The sequence below is a fragment of the Ictalurus furcatus genome, chromosome 4 (genome assembly GCF_023375685.1).
Source record: "Ictalurus furcatus strain D&B chromosome 4, Billie_1.0, whole genome shotgun sequence".
Taxonomy (NCBI): Eukaryota; Metazoa; Chordata; class Actinopteri; order Siluriformes; family Ictaluridae; genus Ictalurus; species Ictalurus furcatus.
In genome coordinates this window covers 6,139,663-6,159,232 of record NC_071258.1, presented here as the reverse complement: position 1 = coordinate 6,159,232, position 19,570 = coordinate 6,139,663, and the positions used below count along the sequence as shown (strand labels likewise).

The 19,570-nt window shown below is 40.1% G+C and overlaps 1 protein-coding gene across 2 annotated transcripts; it reads left to right on the top strand.

The window, feature by feature from the left end:
- The first annotated feature begins 17 nt into the window (after positions 1-17).
- hnrnpul1 (heterogeneous nuclear ribonucleoprotein U-like 1) lies at positions 18-19,510 on the top strand. 2 transcript variants are annotated; one of them, XM_053622652.1, is made up of 16 exons: positions 18-167; positions 2,164-2,368; positions 2,651-2,836; positions 5,299-5,506; positions 5,617-5,690; positions 5,850-5,989; positions 6,344-6,443; positions 6,561-6,673; positions 6,764-7,030; positions 7,356-7,478; positions 9,367-9,495; positions 11,910-12,078; positions 13,550-13,807; positions 14,043-14,188; positions 14,271-14,450; positions 16,936-19,510. In XM_053622652.1, exons 2-16 carry the CDS (start codon positions 2,185-2,187, stop codon positions 17,041-17,043), a joined length of 2,385 nt encoding a protein of 794 aa, XP_053478627.1. In that variant the 5' UTR covers positions 18-167; positions 2,164-2,184; the 3' UTR covers positions 17,044-19,510. The 2 variants fall into 2 exon arrangements, with proteins under 2 accessions (XP_053478627.1, XP_053478628.1); XM_053622653.1 differs by lacking the exon at positions 18-167 and adding an exon at positions 277-493.
- Positions 19,511-19,570: the final 60 nt, after the last annotated feature.

Genomic DNA, 19,570 nt, shown 5'->3' with positions numbered 1-19,570 from the left:
CCCTTCTTAGAACGCAAGTATGGACGACTGCGCAGCCTGAGCCCGCACTACATTAGCCAGCCAGCCAACTAGCTTAGCTAGATGTTGTTCAGTCGGTAGCTGTTCAATAATACCTCGCGTTTCACTTGTTTTGGAGGCTGAAGTCTTAAACCTGACACTTTGCAAAGGTAATAACCTGCTCTTCATGCATTTATTTTTCATTTAATGCAGCAAACTTGCATATGCACAGCACCCTTAATATGTTTCGCACATTAATTGTTGTTGGTCGCTACCTAGTGGTGTGTTGTGTGGCTGTGTTCCAATTTGGTCGTTTTTGTACATGTCGTACACTATGTAGGGCGTAGATAAACACTATTCTCAACTTACGTAGGGCACTTGTATAGGGGTTGTGTATTATACACTGTATAGTTGTTTGTGACTCGGCCTTATGATGTAACGGTAAACATGATGAGGTAGAGGCAGTTAGCAGACCGTTGTGATGGAAACTGTTTAGGTAGCTAGCTAGCTAACCGTACAAGTAGCGAGCTAGGGTGTAATTTTATTGCTATACTAACTAATATATTTGTTTATAGTATGTTTTAAATATGCAACTAAGGAAGGTGTCGTTAGCTAATACTGCTTTACTGAGCTATAGACGGGGGACGTGTCCGAAATTGTACATTTTGTCCCGACAATTAGCCAAGCATACTCAGTTTACTTACTAGGGTGCATTTATTAGCACACTAGCATGTTGCATTTAATTGTAATGTTTCATATGTACACTTATGTATAGATACGTGACTGTAAAATAACCACACTCCCAAATTAGTGCACTATATAGTGGATACGTTGTGGTTTTTGTTTGTTTGTAAAGACATTTATGTACTACATAGTCGGCAGATTTTGTTCTACAGAAATGATCGGTTATATATAGTTTGTATTTAGCATTATACAATTGTGCCCAAAAGTTTGCATACCCCATTGCATAATATGTTAAATCTTAATACTGTTAACAAAATAAGAGTGATCATAAAAATCCCATGTTGTGTGTTTTTTTTTTATTTTTTATTTTTTTTTTAGTTCTGTCCTGAATAAGCTATTTCACATAACAGATGTTTACATATAGTCTACAAGACAAGGTGATAGCTAAATTTATAAAGAATTACCCCGTTCAAAAGTTTACATACATTTGGTTCTTAATACTGTGTGTCGTTACCTGGATGATCCACGACTGTGTTTATGTTTTGTGAGAGTTGTTCACGAGTCCCTTGTTTGTCCTGAGCATTTAAACCACCCACTGTTCTTCAGAAAAATCCTCCAGGTCCTGCACATTCTTTACATTTCCAGCATCTTCTGCATATTTGACCCCTTTCAACAGCGGCTATATGATGTTGAGATCCATCTTTTCACACTGAGGACAACTGAGGGATCGAACACGACTATTACATAAGGTTTAAATCTTTACAGATGCTCAAAAAGGTAACACGATACTTTAAGAGCCAGGGGGTGTAAACTTTTGAACAGGATGATCGGTGTAAATTATTATTTTGTTTAAAGGTCGTTTTTTTCCCCATTTATTATTGCCCTTCAGATGCTAAATAAGATATTTACATGTCACCCAGAAGACAAAATACTAACAGTTTACACCGATCACTGGTAAAATATGCAGAAGATGCTGGAAAAGCAAAGAATGTGCAGGACCTGGAGGATTTTTCTGAAGAACAGTGGGCAGTTAACTGCTCAGGACAAACAAGGGACTCATGAACAACTCTCATAAAACATAAAAACTGACGTTGATCATCCAGGTAACGACACACAGTATTAAGAATCAAGCGTATGTCAACTTTTGAACGGGGTAATTTTTATAAATTCAGCTATTAACTTGACTTGTAGACTATATTCAAACATCTGTTATGTGAAATAGCTTATTCAGGACAGAACTAAATAAAAAAACAACATGGGATTTTTATGATCTCTTTTATATTGTTAACAGTGTTAAGATTTAGCAGATTCTGTAAGGAGTATGCAAACTTTTGGGCACAACTGTATATATGTAGTATTTATATAGTTTGTATATATTGTATATAGTTAATCTGTTTGACAGGTTGCATGACGTTGTTGTTGTTGTTGTTGTTGTTGTTGTTGTTCTTTACCCTCTACTTTTTCCCTGTGCATATTTGGAAGACGGTTCTACCTTAATCTGCAATGGACATTGATGTGAAAAGGCTAAAAGTGAACGAGTTGAAGGAGGAGCTGCAGAAGAGGGGATTAGACACCCGTGGCCTGAAGGCGGACCTGGTGGACAGACTGAAGGCTGCTTTAGAGAGCGAAGCAGCAGCACAGGATGCACAGGAAGTCACACCTGGTGATGGACAGCAAACCGAAGCAGGTAATAACAAAAACATATCATCTCACAATACTTGAAAACATTTCTACAATACATGATAAGATCTGGATCCTCCCCCCTCCCCCAACCAGTTGTGAACCGGTTGTGAATACATCTACACGGTGCAGTATGTCTTGCGCCAAAAGTTCAAAAGTGTGGAGAGCCAATCAGATTGCACATTTGAATTCTGAAGCTTGTGGCCAGAAAAGTGTACAGAGATTATCAGGCAGTGAGTATTTCGTGAGCAGGGCATCTAAGGTTGAGAATGTTATTCTACATGTGCAGTTGCTGGTGATGAGGAGCCTGGCTATGAAGACGTGTCTCACCAGGGACGGCAGGAAGACGAGGGCATTCAGATCAAAGACGAGACAAAAGTCGTCCCTGACGTAGATCACGATGTGAACAGAGCGGAGATTGTCGAGGAGCCTCGAGTCAAACCCGAAACAGAGATGCTGCCTGTCTTCACAGAAGGTCAGATCGCGTTCAGGTTTTACAGTGTCCTTATCTACGGATATAGAAATACAGGTTTAATTACTGCAATTTTGTCTGAGAAGTTGGCGAAGATACCACACTTATCTTTTAAAATGGGCCACAGAGCCCATAAAAATGGTCATAGCAGGCATTTTAAAGCTGGAATGACTTTTTTTTTTCTTTTACACACAGTTTAGTATCAAACCATGCAAGCATTAGACTTATTCATACTAAAACTGTTTGTGTGTTTTGTGAGTTTTGAGATTGTTTGATGTTAAACTAATTAAACAATTTAGCCTCATAGCTCCAGTACAAAACTTTTCTCAAACCCAAAAGACATTTGGGTTTGAGATCAAAAGATGGATATGAGACGAGAGTTTAGGATTTCAGCATTTATTTCCTTGTATTTACATCTAGACGTGTTAAACAACATAAAACATAGAACCTTTTGTATCAGACCACCCTTTTTTTTTTTTTTTTTTTTTTAGGTGAGCAAAAGTTTAAGAAAAGCTCTCACAATGTTTCTGTCATCACCTGTTGTTGTTGTTGTTTTCCTTGGCGGACCCATTTGGTGTCTGTTGCTCAGTACACCAGTGGTTGCTTTCTTTTTCAGGACGTTCGAAATTGTTGTACTGGCTATGCCCAGTGTTTGTGTAATGCCCCTCTGATTGATTTTTCCCTCTTTTTTTTCAGCTGCAAAATGGCTTGCTTTTCTCCCATAGACAGCTCTCTGATCTTCGTGTTGGCTTATCCTTTTTAACAACAAATGCAGACTTCACAGGTGAAACTGAAGCCTAAAACCAAGAGTCGATGTTCAGAGCCATTTATTGTTTAAACATGAACAAGTTTTAACATGTCAGTCACATATTGTTGTTTGTTTTTTGTGCTCACCTACAAGTTTGGTGGTCTGATACAAAATGTGCTATGTTCTATGACGTTCAACACATCTACATATAAATACCAGGAAATAAAAACTGAAATTCTAATCTCTCTTCTCATAATTATCTTTTGATTAGAGGTCGCCCAATAGTGGATTTTACCGATACGGATAACTAAGTTGGGCGGTACCTGCCGATAACCGATTAATCAACCGATAGTTTTTAATATTGATACTGAATGAAAACGTAGCACTCAAAGTAAAATATTGCTGAACTTTATAATAGTAATAATAATAATAAACTTTATTTTATAAAGCGCCTTTAAAAGCAGCTTCTCAAAGCGCTGTACACAAAATAAGCAGTACACAGAAAAAAATGATCAAAGTTAATAAGAATGACAACAATAATAATAAAAGTAGACCTCAACAGTCAAACGCAAGTTTAAAAAAGTATGTCTTGAGTTGAGCTTTAAAAATGGCAAAAATAAACAGTACTGACTGTAACATGAAAATATACTGTACTTTTTAAAAGGAAATGTACACACTACCGGTCAAAAGTTCAGAGACACTCGACTGAAATGTTTCTCATGATCTTAAAAACCTTTTGATCTGAAGGTATATGATTAAATGTTTGAAATCGATGTTGTAGAGAAAAATATAATTGTGCCAACGTATTCATTTCTTTCATTAGAAAACTAACATTTTATTTACAAAAAATATATATTTTTTTAAACGGATGAAATATTCCGAAAAGCAGCCAGTAAGTGTCCAGCGTAGGTGGGAACTCCTTTAATACTGCTTAAAAAGCATCTCAGGGAGATTCCTCAAGAAATCGGTTGAGAAAATGCCAAGAATACATTTGTGGAAATTCTAGGCAAAAAGGGTGTCTACTTTAAAGATGCTAAAATGCTAAATTATTTTGATTTTATTTTGGATTTTTTTTTTTTAATCACAACATAATTGGTATAGTTCCCATAGTTTGTGCTATTCCAGAGTTTCGATGACTTTATTAATATTCTAAAATGTGGGGGAAAATAAAAATAAAGAATGAGTGTGTCTAAACTTTTGACGGGTAGTGTGCGTATACATACATATATAAAAATATTAATAAACATTGAAGTAAATAAAAGATATTCATACAAACTGAACTGAAAAGTAACACTCCCAGTAACTCTTTTTTTTGTTGTTGTTGTTGTTGTTGTTGTCGTCGATATTTTAAACCCATATCTGAAGTATCCCGCACGTCGTGCAGAGTGTAGTCTCTCATATCAAAAACAAACACCACGAGGCATCAGTGCCATTTCGCCTCTAGAGGCCGCTCTCATACTGTATAACGACTTCTCAACCGCTCCTGCAAAGGACTCAACCGGGAAAAACTACCGTTATGGATTTTTGCCGATAACCAATAGTTCCAGCAGTCGGTTATCGGTGCTGATTAACCTGCAGAACCGATCAATTGGTCGACCTCTACTTTGATCTCCAACCCAAACATCTTCAGTCTACAGCAAAGACAAATGAATTGGCCTTGTTGCCCCAATCGTTTCAGAGAGGACTGTGTGACGTGAAACTCTTATTGTGTCTTCAGAGCAAAATGCACTACCAGGTGAGGTGAAGGAGGAGGATGACGTAAAGCCAGAACAGCAGCAAGACCCTAGAGCAGCCAGCGAGTTGGAAGAGGCCCAGCAGGCTTCACGTTACACGTCCCATCAGGACAACCAGGCACCTCACGGCCGTAAAAGGCACCACGACGACGCCCCCGGATATAGTTACTACGAGCATCGAGAGGACAAGAGGTGAGGATTTTGGTTGTCCCAGAACGTGTGTTGGTATAAGCCGTTTGTTTTAAAAGAGAAATTTTAGACGTTGATTATGTTTACTACTTTTGTTTTTTTTTTTATTCTAGGTCCCGCTCACCTCAGCCTCCAGCTGAAGAAGATGAGGAGGATTTTGATGACACGCTGGTGGCCATTGATACCTGTTAGTGTAATTTTGTCTCTCTTTTTCTGTAGAGTGCGGTCTTTGTAAACATTATAGTCGCAGTATAAATGTAGGAAATTACCTACATTTCAAATACAGTTTCTACTGTAGTTTCTGAAGTTTAGAAAAGACTTAAATGAGATTCTCCCTCTCTTGTAGATAATTGCGATCTGCACTTCAAAGTTGCCCGAGACCGCTACAGTGGCTACCCTCTTACCATCGAAGGCTTTGCTTACCTTTGGTCCGGCGCACGCGCCTCATACGGTGTGAACAAGGGCCGTGTCTGCTACGAGATGAGGGTAATAATGTTATCCCGCATAACCACTCTTTGTAACCGTAATGAGCAGGAAAGCATCACATAATGCACAGCATGTCAAACTGTGAGGCATACCGGGCTACTACAGCAGAAGACCATGTCGCTTTTCACTCCTGTCAACCAAGAACAGGAATCTGAAGCTTCCAGGGGCACAGGCTCACACAAACTGAACATCTGAAGTTTGGGAAAAGACCAGGCGATGTGTTGTGCCTCCTTAGATGCCTGCTTTTCTGTTCACCGCGGCTGTAAAGAGTGGTTACAGGATTTGGTTACAGTACAGGATCTGCTGAAACTAGGCCGTGTGAGGTGAAATGTTTGTCTGTGTGTGTCGTGGCAGATAACAGAAGAGATCTCAGTCAAACATCTTCCGAGTAGTGAGCCTGACCCACATGTAGTGCGCGTGGGCTGGTCTCTGGATTCCTGCAGCACACAGCTTGGCGAGTGGAAAACACACACACACACACACAATTGAGAAACTGCTTTACATTTACCTTCATTAAAATCTTTCTCTTGCAGGTTGTGTAAATGGCTCATTTTCTCGTGTATACTTTTAGGTGAAGAGCCATTCTCTTACGGATACGGCGGAACAGGAAAAAAATCCTCCAACTGCAAATTTGAAGATTACGGGCAGAAATTTGGCGAAAATGACGTCGTCGGATGCTATATTGTGAGTTCTGCAGGTATTTCCGAGAACACAATCCTAACCGTTCTTCATAACGATTGTGTGCGGTCATATATGCATGTGCTAATGTTTCAGGACTTTGACAGCAGTCATGAAGTGGAGATTTCATTCTCGAAGAACGGGAAGTGGTTGGATGTAGCGTTCCAGGTCAGAAAGGAGGAGCTGTCTGGTCGAGCGCTTTTCCCTCATATCCTGGTGAAAAACTGTGCTGTGGAGTTTAACTTTGGCCAAAAGGAGGAGCCTTTCTTCCCTTCACCAGAGGGATATGAGTTCATCCAGACTATTGCAGTGGAGGACAGGATTAGAGGCACTGTAGGTCCTGCAACCAAGGCTGACTGTGAGGTTGGTACCATCGGTAATCCCATTTTGTGTCAGATGTATGTTTGTTCCAGTAATTTATTTATTAATTTTTTTAGAAATTTGCACATTCCGAATGAAACCGTATAGGCCTTCAGTTAGACATCTCTGGTTTACATTATACGTTACAATACATTACATGATGTGGATTACATTACATTAGGGGTAAGGGTAAAACAGTGTACCTTTCATGTTTTTTTGTCTTTTTTTTATGTCTTGACTCTTATCTATTGCTGTTTTGTTTTTGTTTTTTTCTTTTTCCTGAGCAAACACACCATATAGTTTGTACATTGCTGTACCTTTGTCTTAGATCTTGATGATGGTTGGTCTGCCCGCGTGTGGCAAAACCACTTGGGCAGCCAAGCATGCTGAGACGAACCCCGAGAAGAAATACAACATTCTCGGCACCAACGCCATTATGGAGAAGATGAAGGTAAGCCTTACTACACCGTTATAGGGATCGGATTCCACGGCATAACGGGTGACATTTTTAAAGAGGACCTGTTATGCCCCTTTTTTACAAGATGTAATAGAAGTCTCAGCTGTCCCCAGAATGTGTCTGAAGTTTCAGCTCAAAATACCCCACGGATCATTTATTATACCATGCTGTAAATGCACCTTTTTGGGTGGTTGCAAAAATACACTGTTTTCGTGTGTGTCTCTTTAAATGCAAATGAGCTGCTGCTTCCCGCCCCCTTTCCGGAAGAGGGCTGCGCCTTCACAGCTCGTGCTTCGGGATACCACGCCAAGAAGAAGTCAGGAGAACCGATATGACTGACACCGTAAATACCCGTGTTCAGCCATATATGTATGAATTATACACAGACAGGAAGCGTTTTTTGGTTAAAAATTAAAACAACGACATAGCTCTGGTCTCCGTGAATACAATCAGAGACCATGATTTTATCCGCATTAGCTGTGGAATTAGCTAACAAGCACATTTGGAAAGGCGATTTGCAAACATTCACAAAATGTAAAGTGCGATACTTACGTCTTCTGGATATGAAGCTGGATCATGAACATCTGGTACTGATCCATGCTTGAGAACCAAGTTTTTAGCAAATCCTGCTTTATATTGACCCTCATTCACAAAGCAGTCTGGTGTAAAATGATTTGCACAAACATGTATGATTTTAACTATTTTTTGGGGCACATTTCCTTCAAAAATAAAACTTCTCCGCTGCGTCTTCAGTGCCTCTGATGCCGGGAGTACCTGAAGACTCTTATGTTCATTCTAACGGCCAACAATAGAACACTTCCAAAGCTTACGAAACTGAGACATTCTTCTTATCACTGTAGCGGCTCCAGCGTGGAGAACATGACGGACTGTGTGCAGCTCACTCAGGGGAGGATCTATGCTAGCTAATAGGGCAGAGTCCATCACCAGTCGTGGGCGGGGCCTGTTCTGACATGACTTCACATTGGATAGAAACCGTGAACGGCTCATTTTGAGACACTGTTTATGATTTATTGGGAATATAAAAAAAGGAGTGGGTGGATTTTTACCCTTGTAGGGAGGTTATGTACACACACTGCCGACACACGTTAATCGATAATAATCGATTATGAAAATCGTGGTCAACGAATGTCATTATCGATTAGTTGGTCTGCGCGCGGTACATTTACTCATTACGTTACTTCTGTTCTGAAAACACGCTTCGGAGAGTAAATACTAAAGGTGTGTCCCAAATAACGCACTATACACTGCGCCCTCTATCTAGTCTAGTGCAGTGTTTCTCATCCGGTGGTCCGCAGACCCCTAGTGGTCAGTGGTGTAATTGCAGGGGGCCAGTGGGAAAGTTTTAAAAATGTTTAAATCCATCCATCCATTTTCTATACCGCTTATCCTTTTCTGGGTCACGCACAGACCCATTCACACACTACTACAATTTGGAAATGCCAATCAAGCTACAATGCATGTATTTGGGCTGGGGGAGGAAACCGGAGTACCCGGAGGAAACCCCCAAAGCACAGGGAGAACATTCAAACGCCGCACACATGGCGGAGGTGGGAATCGAACCCCCAATCCTGGAGGTGTGAGACATCCATGTGACATTTTTTTATTTATTTACTTTAACTATAATTTTTTTTATTCTCTTATTTGGTCTCCATTTGCAAACCAAAACGTCACAATTCCAGTCGTTTTGCAAACCGCCTTTTGCACCACCTGGTGGTAATTTCTCGAATGACTCACATGTGACATGCGGTTTGTATGTACACGCGGTGGTAATGGATGTTCTGGTTGACCACCTACTGTAGTATCGATTAGTTGTTGCAGCTCTAATCCTGAATGTTGAAGGCTGTGTGTATATTGTTTGTAGGTGATGGGTCTGCGGCGTCAGAGGAATTACGCAGGTCGCTGGGACATTCTCATCCAGCAAGCCACACAGTGTCTGAACCGACTCATCCAGATCGCCGCCCGCAAGAAACGCAACTACATTCTGGACCAGGTACTGCCTCCAGCCTCATAATCCTCTACCAAGACAAAACTGTGGATGACCTTTAATGCCATCTTTCTAATGCGTTATTTATTTATCTTTCAGGGAGCCAAAATATGATAGAGTAGAAGAAGCATCAGCCTCTCTTTTCTTAGTTTTGTTGATCCTGTATTGTAAAGAAATGCTATTTTGTAACATGAGAGGAAAGTGATTGCTGTTACTGCTGCAGTATTTTCAGCGTCCTTTATTTTCTCATACTTTTGTATATTGTCTTGTGAGCCTTTTCAATACCATACAAGTAGATCCATTACAGTGTTAAGATGTTGAGAGACAAGTAAGCTCTGCCTGGTGAGTAAGAAAAACAACTTTTGTTGCTTTGGTAATTACCAGAAGTAACCTGCAGTATCATGTACAGTTGGAAATGTTAAGTGTTAATGTTTTGGTAAAGCACCAAGGTAAGTCAAAACTAACATTTTTAGATTTGTAGGAGCTACTCGTCTGGTTTGTAAGGTAAGTAAGGTCCGATGGTGGTGCTTTGGCTTGACCTTTGGAACTGTAAGTTTATTCAGGTAAGTAGTGTATGTGTGTGTATATATATGTCTATGGGACAGAAGCACCAATGCTGGAGAGGTAAGTAACGGTGAGTTATGGGACCCTTTCAGCATATTGTAGCACCATTACATGTAATTTTTAAAAGTATTGAATAAAAGATAATAGAACACAATAGCCCTGTGAAGTCAGAATAATAACAGGATTCAGTTTTGAAGCCAAAATGTCTCCTAGTCTTTTAGTCTTCCCATGATAGTGAAGGAGAAAAGACCCAGACTTTTATTTGAACTTGCATCTCCATAAATTCTTTCTAGGAATAGCATTGTTAAGTTCAGTTCATCTCGATATCTCCCCCAATATTTTTATCCCCCTCATGATAAATGCATTTTATAGGAGTCTGTCCGAATACTCTATTCTGATTGGCCAGAAGGTGTGCGTTAAAACATATACCACCGGTAGTTCCGGTCAGTTTAATTACTGTTCTCAATTAATGCGCTGCCTATAAACAACTGTAACCATAGTAACATACAGTTATAGTTGCATACAGTAGTAAAACTCACAGCTTCATTGTTAGTAGAGACGCGGCACAGACGCAGGTAATTCGCACACACGTCTCTCTCTCTCTATTAACTATTTACCATAATTAATTCAAATAAATGTAATCTTATCGCACTACTTTACAACTGTGTGTGATTTAGAGTAGGTAGAATTCTACATCTAACAATATACCCGTATATAAAATAACTCATGACAATTAACTGTTCTCTGACCATGTGTCGGGTGGTTGATTACCTCCACATCATGCATTAAATCCTGTAACACACAACTAGCTATGGATTATCCCTTATCTTATTTTACGATAAATAAAAGGCCGCGGTTGATGAGATGATCGACCGTGTTGTTTTGGGCTAGAAGTGACAGTCGAGTCTCATGAACACACGTGCATTTTGCAACGCGTATCTGAAATTCTTATTGAGATTGCAGCCCTGCTGTTTATGTTTTCATTTGGTCCCTTGCATTAGCGTATATTACTTAGATTAAAATGACCGATAATGTCGGCTAGCTAGCAGCTGGAAATCCAATACCGTTGGGATTGGTACTTTTTTCGACATCTCCATCTCAGGCTCGTGGTTTGTTTTTCTACCACAAGATTTTCTAATGACCTCATTTGGGCGAATGAGGCAAAATATAAACATATGGCATTTAATCATTGCTAAGCGAGCTCTTTCCTTTTAATGAAAGAAATAAACTGACAGATTTTTTTTTTCTTTCAATATCCAGAAACTCTTAGACCGAATGCTAATAATGTTTTGGCTAACGAAAAAGCTGATTGACGCAAATGAGGAAGTATGCAGTATTGCAAAAAAGGAGCTAGTTTATAACATTTCTGTCACGACTCTTTATGCTACGTCTTCTTCTAGGTGAAAATGTAAACAAACGTGTGATCCTCAGAATCGTGAGCTGTGATAGGGTCATCCGTGCTCTCAAAGGATCTGTTCGGTCGACTTTCTGCCGTCTGTTGTTTCGGTTGCCGCCACGTAGTTCGTTACATTAAGTGGAAAGATTTTGGCAGAAACCTGGATGAACATCTGTTCACAGATACACTTCATAGAAATATAAATCAGGCTTTTTTTTCCCATTTCAGATTCAGCTTTGTTTGAATTTTAGAACTGTGAAAGGGTCCCAGTTATCAGCTGTGTCGTAGGTGCGGATGAGCAGATACGGAAGGTAAGTCAGCGGAGTTGTGAGAGGCTGTCAGTAGCTCGTCAGGAAAAACCCCACTCTCACTTCATCATTGCAGGCTTCGCGTTGCCCAAACCAGAACACAAAGTAACAATAACGAACAGCTTCTACTTCTTTCTTGTCACCATTGCTAGACAAATGTATATGGATCAGCCCAGAGACGAAAAATGCGTCCCTTTGAAGGGTTTCAACGCAAGGCTATTGTAATTTGTCCCACGGACGAGGACTTAAAAGAGCGAACGTTAAAGCAAACTGATGTGGAAGGGAAGGATGTGCCCGATCATGCTGTTTTAGAAATGAAAGGTAGGAATGCAGTGGACAAAAGCAAACCACTTTTCAAACAGATTCAAGATCTCTGCTCAACTATTTGTATGTTTTTGTTTGTAGTCAAACTTGGACGATGCCCCCTACCCCTTTCATCATTGAACTAAGAACTCTGTCTGTTAGGCCCTTGACCTAAGTTTGATTTTTTTTTTTTTAAACATTTAAAAAAATTTATTTCTCTTTTCACCCCTCCCCATTAGTGGTGGGCGGTATACCAGTAAAAGCAGTTTATAACTGCAGTTCAGGTTCATAGTAGGAACTCTATTGGGGGGGTGGGGGTGGGTTGGTGGGGTGGGGTGGGTTAGTGTAATATCACTTACATTAAAAGCTGCTTTTAATGTAAGTGATAAGGGGAACTAACTTGTTTTGCAGACATTCTACAACATATACATTTAACTATAACCATGATGTGTTGTTCATTAATACATTTTAAAATTGTAATCGCTGGCAAAACAGTGTGATATGAGTGGAGTAAAAACATTTACACGTGCTGTTATAGAAAAATAATCCATTTGCAGGTCTGCTTTGTGCTTTTGGCATTGAGCGCATAACTGGGATTACTCCATTTTGTATTTTTAAAAAAAACTGCCTACTGAAGGTTTAGAGAGATTTCTATAGACCATTTAATAGGATAATAAAATATTCGCTATTTTGCAAATATAGGTTTTGTTGTTTTCTGATTTTATTTGTAGTGTAGATAACCTTACACAGACAAACGCAATATTCTTCGTATGTGCCGCCTTGGGCTCGTTAAGCTGCACGAAATTGATTTAAGTCGAATCTGTCATTTATTATATCTGATTATTTCTTTCCATAGAAATGCGTGTATGATCATACACTGCTACTGTCTGCACTATTGTGGTTTAAGGTATTGGCTATATCGCCCACCCCTTACTCCCCATCCTCCTTACCTGCTGAAGCACTGCAAACTGAGCAGATGATCAAGACTTAATCAGTACCATTATCTGGCTTCAAATTGACTGAAATATCCAACACTATCTTCCTGGCTTATTCATACTTTTTCATATTGAGTTAACTCTTGGTTTGCAGCGGCAGTGTTCATTTCTGCCATCTCTTCAATTTAAAACCTTTTGCCTATTTGGATCATTTGATGTTTTCACTTATTCCTGTCTATGTAAACTAGAGCAAGTATTGAATCCCATCCTTTCTGAGAGGCCATGTTTGCTCCAGGTCTTATTGTTTATGTTCTCATCTCTACATGATTGTGTTGTCACCTGTTTTTATTTATTTATTTATTTTATTTTTATAAAGGGTGTTGTGAAATGTTTGCTGTTATATGATATTAATTAAGATTTTTCTGTCTCCTGGTGGTGTGACTCTACTTGTCCCCACCATTTCTTCTCCCTTCTCTGCTACTCTTTTCTCCCTCCCTTTCTCTCTGTGTCCCGTCTGCTTTCCCTCTTCTTTCCGGCCCGATGTCCTTTCGAAGCTAACTTTGTGCTGCCGGAGTCTGGAGATTTCCTGGATGAGGTGACCTTCGTTGAGCTGCAGAGAGACGAAGCAGAAAAGATGGTGAAGCAGTACAACGAGGAGGGCCGGCAGGCTGCGCCTCCACCTGAAAAACGCTACGATAACCGGCAGACGGGTTACCGCGGCCAAAGCAGCAGCTTCCAACGCTATGACAACCGTGGAGGTCCACGAGGAGGCTATCAGAACCGCGGCGGCTCTGGAGGAGGATACAGACCAGGTCCTTGCTCTCTTTCGGCCTATATTTGATCAAATATTATTTTAATATTTTTTTAGCGTTCATAACTATTAAGCTGAGACGTATTTAAACCTAACCATCATGCATATCATGTATCGTAGAAATGTCTTATGATATTACCCACTGCTACACACCTCTTTGAGTAATTATTCCATAAAATCAAACATCCTGTATGTCATGAGTGTCAGTGCTTGATGGAGTTGCATGTATTGGTCAGGTTTTAAACGTGGAGGCTACAACCAGAACGGCTGGGGTGGGAATTACAGAGACAGCTCGAGAGGTGGCTACAACCGTAACCAGAGCTATGGAGGAAGCTATAACAGCAACCACCAAGGTTCCTATAGTAAGGATGGATACAACCAGGTAAGAGTCGTCCATCTCTGACACCCTGGTTCTCCACTGATGCTTTTCTACAATATGGAAATCTTTCATGTGATCCATGTAGAGCTACAACCAAGGATATAACCAAGACTACAACCAGAGCAACTACAACCAAGGCAACTACAACCAAGGAAGCTACAACTATGGGAATTACAGCCAGTATCCTGGATATGGACAAGGCTACAGTGATAATCAAGCCTCTGGGTACAACCAGCAACAGAGCTACAACCAGCAGTACCAGCAGGTAAGACCCGAGACAGATGATACCCAGTGTGTCTCCTTCATCTCCGTTATTAACATGGCAAGTATGTGCACATGTGTTTGGAACGTATTTATAAAACCTTATTTATTTTAATACTTTCATTTCCCCTTGTGTTACTGTCATGACCAGTGATTCATGACTCAAAATCGGGCCCATGAAGCATAACCGGGGGTGGGGGGGCATCATTTTCCAGTTTAGTTACAATAGTGGAAATCACAATCCACCATTATCTGTAATAAATCTGTATTATTGAGTTCTTATTGTTATTAAAATAGGCCTATAAATTCTGACAGTTCATGTGGTGTAAAGCTCAGGAAGTAGAGCTCCAATAACTAGCCAGAATATATGACTAGTTGAATAATGGGCCTAATATTTTAATAATTCATAGAATAAATTCTTACTCGGGGGTTATGGAACTTTTTTTTTTTACAGCTCTTTTCTTTCACCTCCTACTGAAACCAAACCGAAACCAAGTATTGGCTGAGTTTAAAACACAGAACAACGAAATACAGATGACATTTAAAGGGAACTTGTCAGAGAAGTGACATTTCCAGGGGGTTTATGTTATTGAGCTCTTAGCACAGGTGTAGCCTATATATGTTATGGTCATGTGACCTACTAACGATCAAGCACGACCACATGCCCTTCAAGAAGCCAATATAATGAAGGACAAAGCAAGTAGTCTGTATTAAACTCAGTTTTACAGTGCTGTGAAAAAAAGTATTTGCCCCCATACTGACTTCTTCTGTTTGGCTCCTGCTTGGTTGAAATGAAAACCTGCACCCACACCGGCCCTTTCCGGATATGATTGGACACCCCTGCTTTAAACCCTCGTTTTCAGCCGTTTTGATGGGTATTATGTCCTTGGCCAGTAGTACGCATCGATTTGTTAGTGTTTCGACAATGTGTATATTGTGAGAACACTCCCATCTTTGTCATTTATATAGAGATTGCTTTTCCCATGTGAACCAAAATTACTACAGACCTCCTCCAGCAACATTACTTAAAGGAGTCATATTATGCTTTTGAATGTTTTCCTTTGCCTTTACTGTGTGATGTATCTGTCTGTGCAAAGTTACAAAGCTCATAGTCTCCTCCAAAGGGATTTATTCTATCTAACAGAGAACACTGCTCCAGACCTGCCCAAAACATCTCGTTCGAAGTGCATATATTACTTCCGCAAACGTCTATGTCACTGTGAAATATTTGCATAATCCCGCCCAAAGGCAGCCACGAAGAAAGAAGTGAATTGTTTGACGCCATGTCGTGGAGCCACTGTGTGTTTCGATGCGAAAGCAAAACCCCTTTGTTTGGCCTAATAAATTAGGAATCAGTGGTTACTGTTTATTCATAACGCTGTTCCTGAGCAGTACAACCCAAACGTTTGCTTGTGCACAGCACATTTTACGGAGGACAGCTTCCTAAACCTGTGCGAGTACAAGGCAGGCTACACACAAACACTACTCCTGAAAAGTGTGGCGATTCCCAGTTTACTCGGAAAGTCTTGTGCTTACGAATCAGAACCTGTAAATGTGTGTGATTATTTTATGAAGTATCTGCTATTGACTGTTCAAATGCAGAGTTTTGTGTAGTAGACCTCTGCTAACGTGCTAGCTAAAGTTTGCCAAGTTGCCTCAGTTGTTTTAAATGTTTGTTTGTATGTCGGTGGTCTGGTGGACCGGGACGTTGATTGTAGCTGATGTTGTGATTGTTTCTTGAAACGGTTTATATCAGAAGAATCCTAACTTTCCAAAGATATATCACGAGTACCTATGTACACACAGATGCTGTGTACATAGCATAGTTCTTCACTTAACAAGGTGCCGGCAGGCCAGAGGAATTTACATCGTATCTGAAAGGTAAGAGAGTTACAAAATAAAAACTTACCACTATCAAACGTTCTGCTCAAGTCGTGCTTGTAAAGTTGCTTCCGTTTGATCATCCACATTTTCTGAATCTGACTTGGGCTCGAACCCGTACGGTAAAACCAATGACGTCGCGTAGGAGCTTAGAATTGCTTTAGAGTCCTCGGAGGCTGAAGCTAACTCAAGGGGCGTTATATTTCTGACACGCTTGAGGTTTTTGGCCAATCACAATGCAACGGGTCAGCTTTTGTAGAGGACAGGCTTTGGAGAAAACGGAACTCAATCGGAGCGTTTCAGGCAGCCTGGGAATAGAAGTACTGCAATAATGTACAGTATGTGACAAATAATGCGTTTCTTGAACATTAAAGCACATTAACCTATTATATTACACCTAATAAACAAAATAATGAAGGTTTAAAATGTTTAAAAAGCAAAATATGACCCCTTTAACAGACATGCATCTGGAAAGCTTATCTTGTCCGAATAGCATTACAACCACACTATTAGTAGAAATTTGAAATGAGCAAATGTTTACCCAAACAGAACTTAAGCTTTGTAGCTCAATAATCTCTTTGTCTGTTTCTCTCTTTCTCTTTGGCCAGTATGCCCAGCAGTGGCAACAGTACTACCAGAACCAGAGCCAGTGGAACCAGTACTACAGCCAGTATGGCAACTACTCTGGGCAACAGGGCAACAGCCAGGGCCAGTGAAATGTATGTGTGTGTATGTGTGTGTGTGTATGTGAGAGATCCAGCGACATTCTTATAATTCATGTAATCATTCTTGAACCTGCATGCATCAGCACTCATCCTATTTTATCATGACCTTATCCCTTTATATCCAGTCTTCTCCAGCCATTCTAGTCATCCTAGCAGGGTGTATGCTGCATTTTGGATTTGTTTGAGAAATGCTGATGATCTGGTCCAGGCAGAAAACCTTTTATATTGTAATTTAGCTTATAAGTGACTTATAAGTGAAGCAGAATCCAATGTAAAAGTACAGCTGGGCAGGTGAGGGTTAAGGGTTTTGGGTGGCTCTTTGGCAGTCCTGAAATCTTAACCTTACAGTAAATTAGAGGTAGTGCTGCACATATGGACAAGCAGCATATTATAGTTACAGGTTGCAATCACAGTATACTTAGTAGTATAAAACATATTTGAGGATATGTCAAGGTTAAAGCTGGACCTGCATTAATTTAACACATTTTCCCCCCCTGTCAGTCACCCTAGAATATTATCCAGACCCTCTTTAATTTTGTGCAATGCTCACAGAACTAAAAAAAACATAATAATAATAATAATAATTATGTTTGTGTTTGTGTCCTCTTTAGCATTATTATTGTGATAACGATTAGTAAATGATCTATTGTGCAGCTGTAAGTCTCAGTCCACTGAGCGACCACTGCCCTTCAAGAAAGAAGAGTGTTTGTGTAATTAGTTTGAATTGTACATTATGAATATAAGATATAAGATCTTTTAATTTCTATTTAGCTAATTCCGTCACCACTTTGCATCATGCATTGCTTGTGTCTGTTAATATAAAACAATTACGGTTTAATGTTAAAGGAAAAATCCACCCTGAACTACTAGGCATATTAATCTTTATAGTTAAACGGTTTCAACTGGTCCATTTTCACTTGGGTTACTGTTTTCCTACATTATCCACAATGCCCTTCGACGACCTGCTGATAGTGGTGCCAGTCTGCTCAAACTCTGTTCAACGGTCCTGTAGGTTCATTCTGTACAACATCAAGAAAATCAGACCCTATCTCACTGAACAGGCTACACAGCTACTAGTCCAGGCCCTTGTCATACCAAAACTGGACTACTGCAACGCACTACTCTCGGGCCTCCCAGCCAGCTCCATCAAACCCTTTCAAATCATTCAGAATGCAGCAGCATGTCTCGTCTTCAACCAGCCCAAATGACCCATGTCACACTCCTCTTCATCTCCCTCCACTGGCTTCCTGTAGCCGCCCGTATCAAATTCAAGGCCTTGATGCTCACGTACAAGACCTTGTCTGGAACAGCACCCCCGTACCTCAACACTCTCCTTGAGGCTTACGTTCCCTCACGCATTCTGCGATTGATTAACGATTAACCGACGCTTAGTAGTGCCTACTCAGCGTGGCTCAAAGTTCCTTTACAGAATCTTCACTCTAACCGTCCCTCAGTGGTGGAACAGCTAAAGACCCACCTCTTCTGTGAGCACGTAACTAACCCCTAAAACGCCAACCCCACATCATCCTTTAAAAAAAAAAAAAAACTTACTCTGCGCACTTTGCTGCTCTAGAACTCAATTAAAAAATCTTGTATGGTAGCACTACTTGTATTGTTCTCCACTTGATATTCCATTCGCTTTGCTTGTATTTCCTCATTTATAAGTCGCTTTGGATAGAAGTGTCTGCTAAATGAATAAATGTAAACATTAATGCTAATACATCCTCGAACACCGTCAGCTTTGTTATCTCGTAGCTCACTAACTACCCAAGTGAAGAGCAAGTGTGTTGTTGTTGCCTACTCCTGTATTGGCTTTCTCGTTAATATGACGTTGCTTGAAAATGGTGAGCAATGGATGTATACAGTGAAACGAAGCTCCTTCTCTTTTTTGTTTTTAGGAACTAACCGCGAAATATGAGCGTTCTCACTTACATTTGAGATCGCTGAAATTTGTTCTCCTATTAAGCACCATTGTAACTGCACTTGCAGTGTCCACCTGTGACATCAGCATGGCTCACAAGCCGCTGTCTTCTCACAGGTAGACCCTAGGAACCAACAAATTAGCATGAGAATCACAAATCTGTTCATGTAAGCATTTAAATATCTATTTAATGTGTTTCAGGGTGGAGGTTTCCTTTAGGGAAAGTGGAATGTTGATTTAGCACAGCTACATACATTGTAAATGATTACGGTTCATAAATGGCATAGCGGAAAACATGTGGTCTGTGATGTGATTTAAAATTTTTTTTTTTGGAACCGTCTGTCAGGTCTTGTTTAAAATGGAAAGCATTGTTTTGTTTTGTTTTTATTGTAAAATTGACTTTTGACATTTCACTTCAGTAATTGGAAAGATTTTAGCAACGTTGATAATGCTGATCCTGAGCAATTTTTCACAGGGTCTCATCGTGCGGTTTTGTTTTTCATGTTTTGAAAATAAATTCACAACGCAACACCTCTCGAGTCTCAGAAATACTGTACAAACCCCACACGTAGGCATTGCTCGATCCATAGAATAAAA

Excerpts from the sequence above, each read along its gene's own strand:
- hnrnpul1 (XM_053622652.1), top strand. The coding sequence starts at position 2,185 with ATGGACATTGATGTGAAAAGGCTAAAAGTGAACGAGTTGAAGGAGGAG. Across the intron at positions 6,674-6,763 it reads ACGTCGTCGGATGCTATATT|GACTTTGACAGCAGTCATGA; the intron begins GTGAGTTCTGCA and ends CTAATGTTTCAG. Across the intron at positions 7,031-7,355 it reads CAACCAAGGCTGACTGTGAG|ATCTTGATGATGGTTGGTCT; the intron begins GTTGGTACCATC and ends CCTTTGTCTTAG.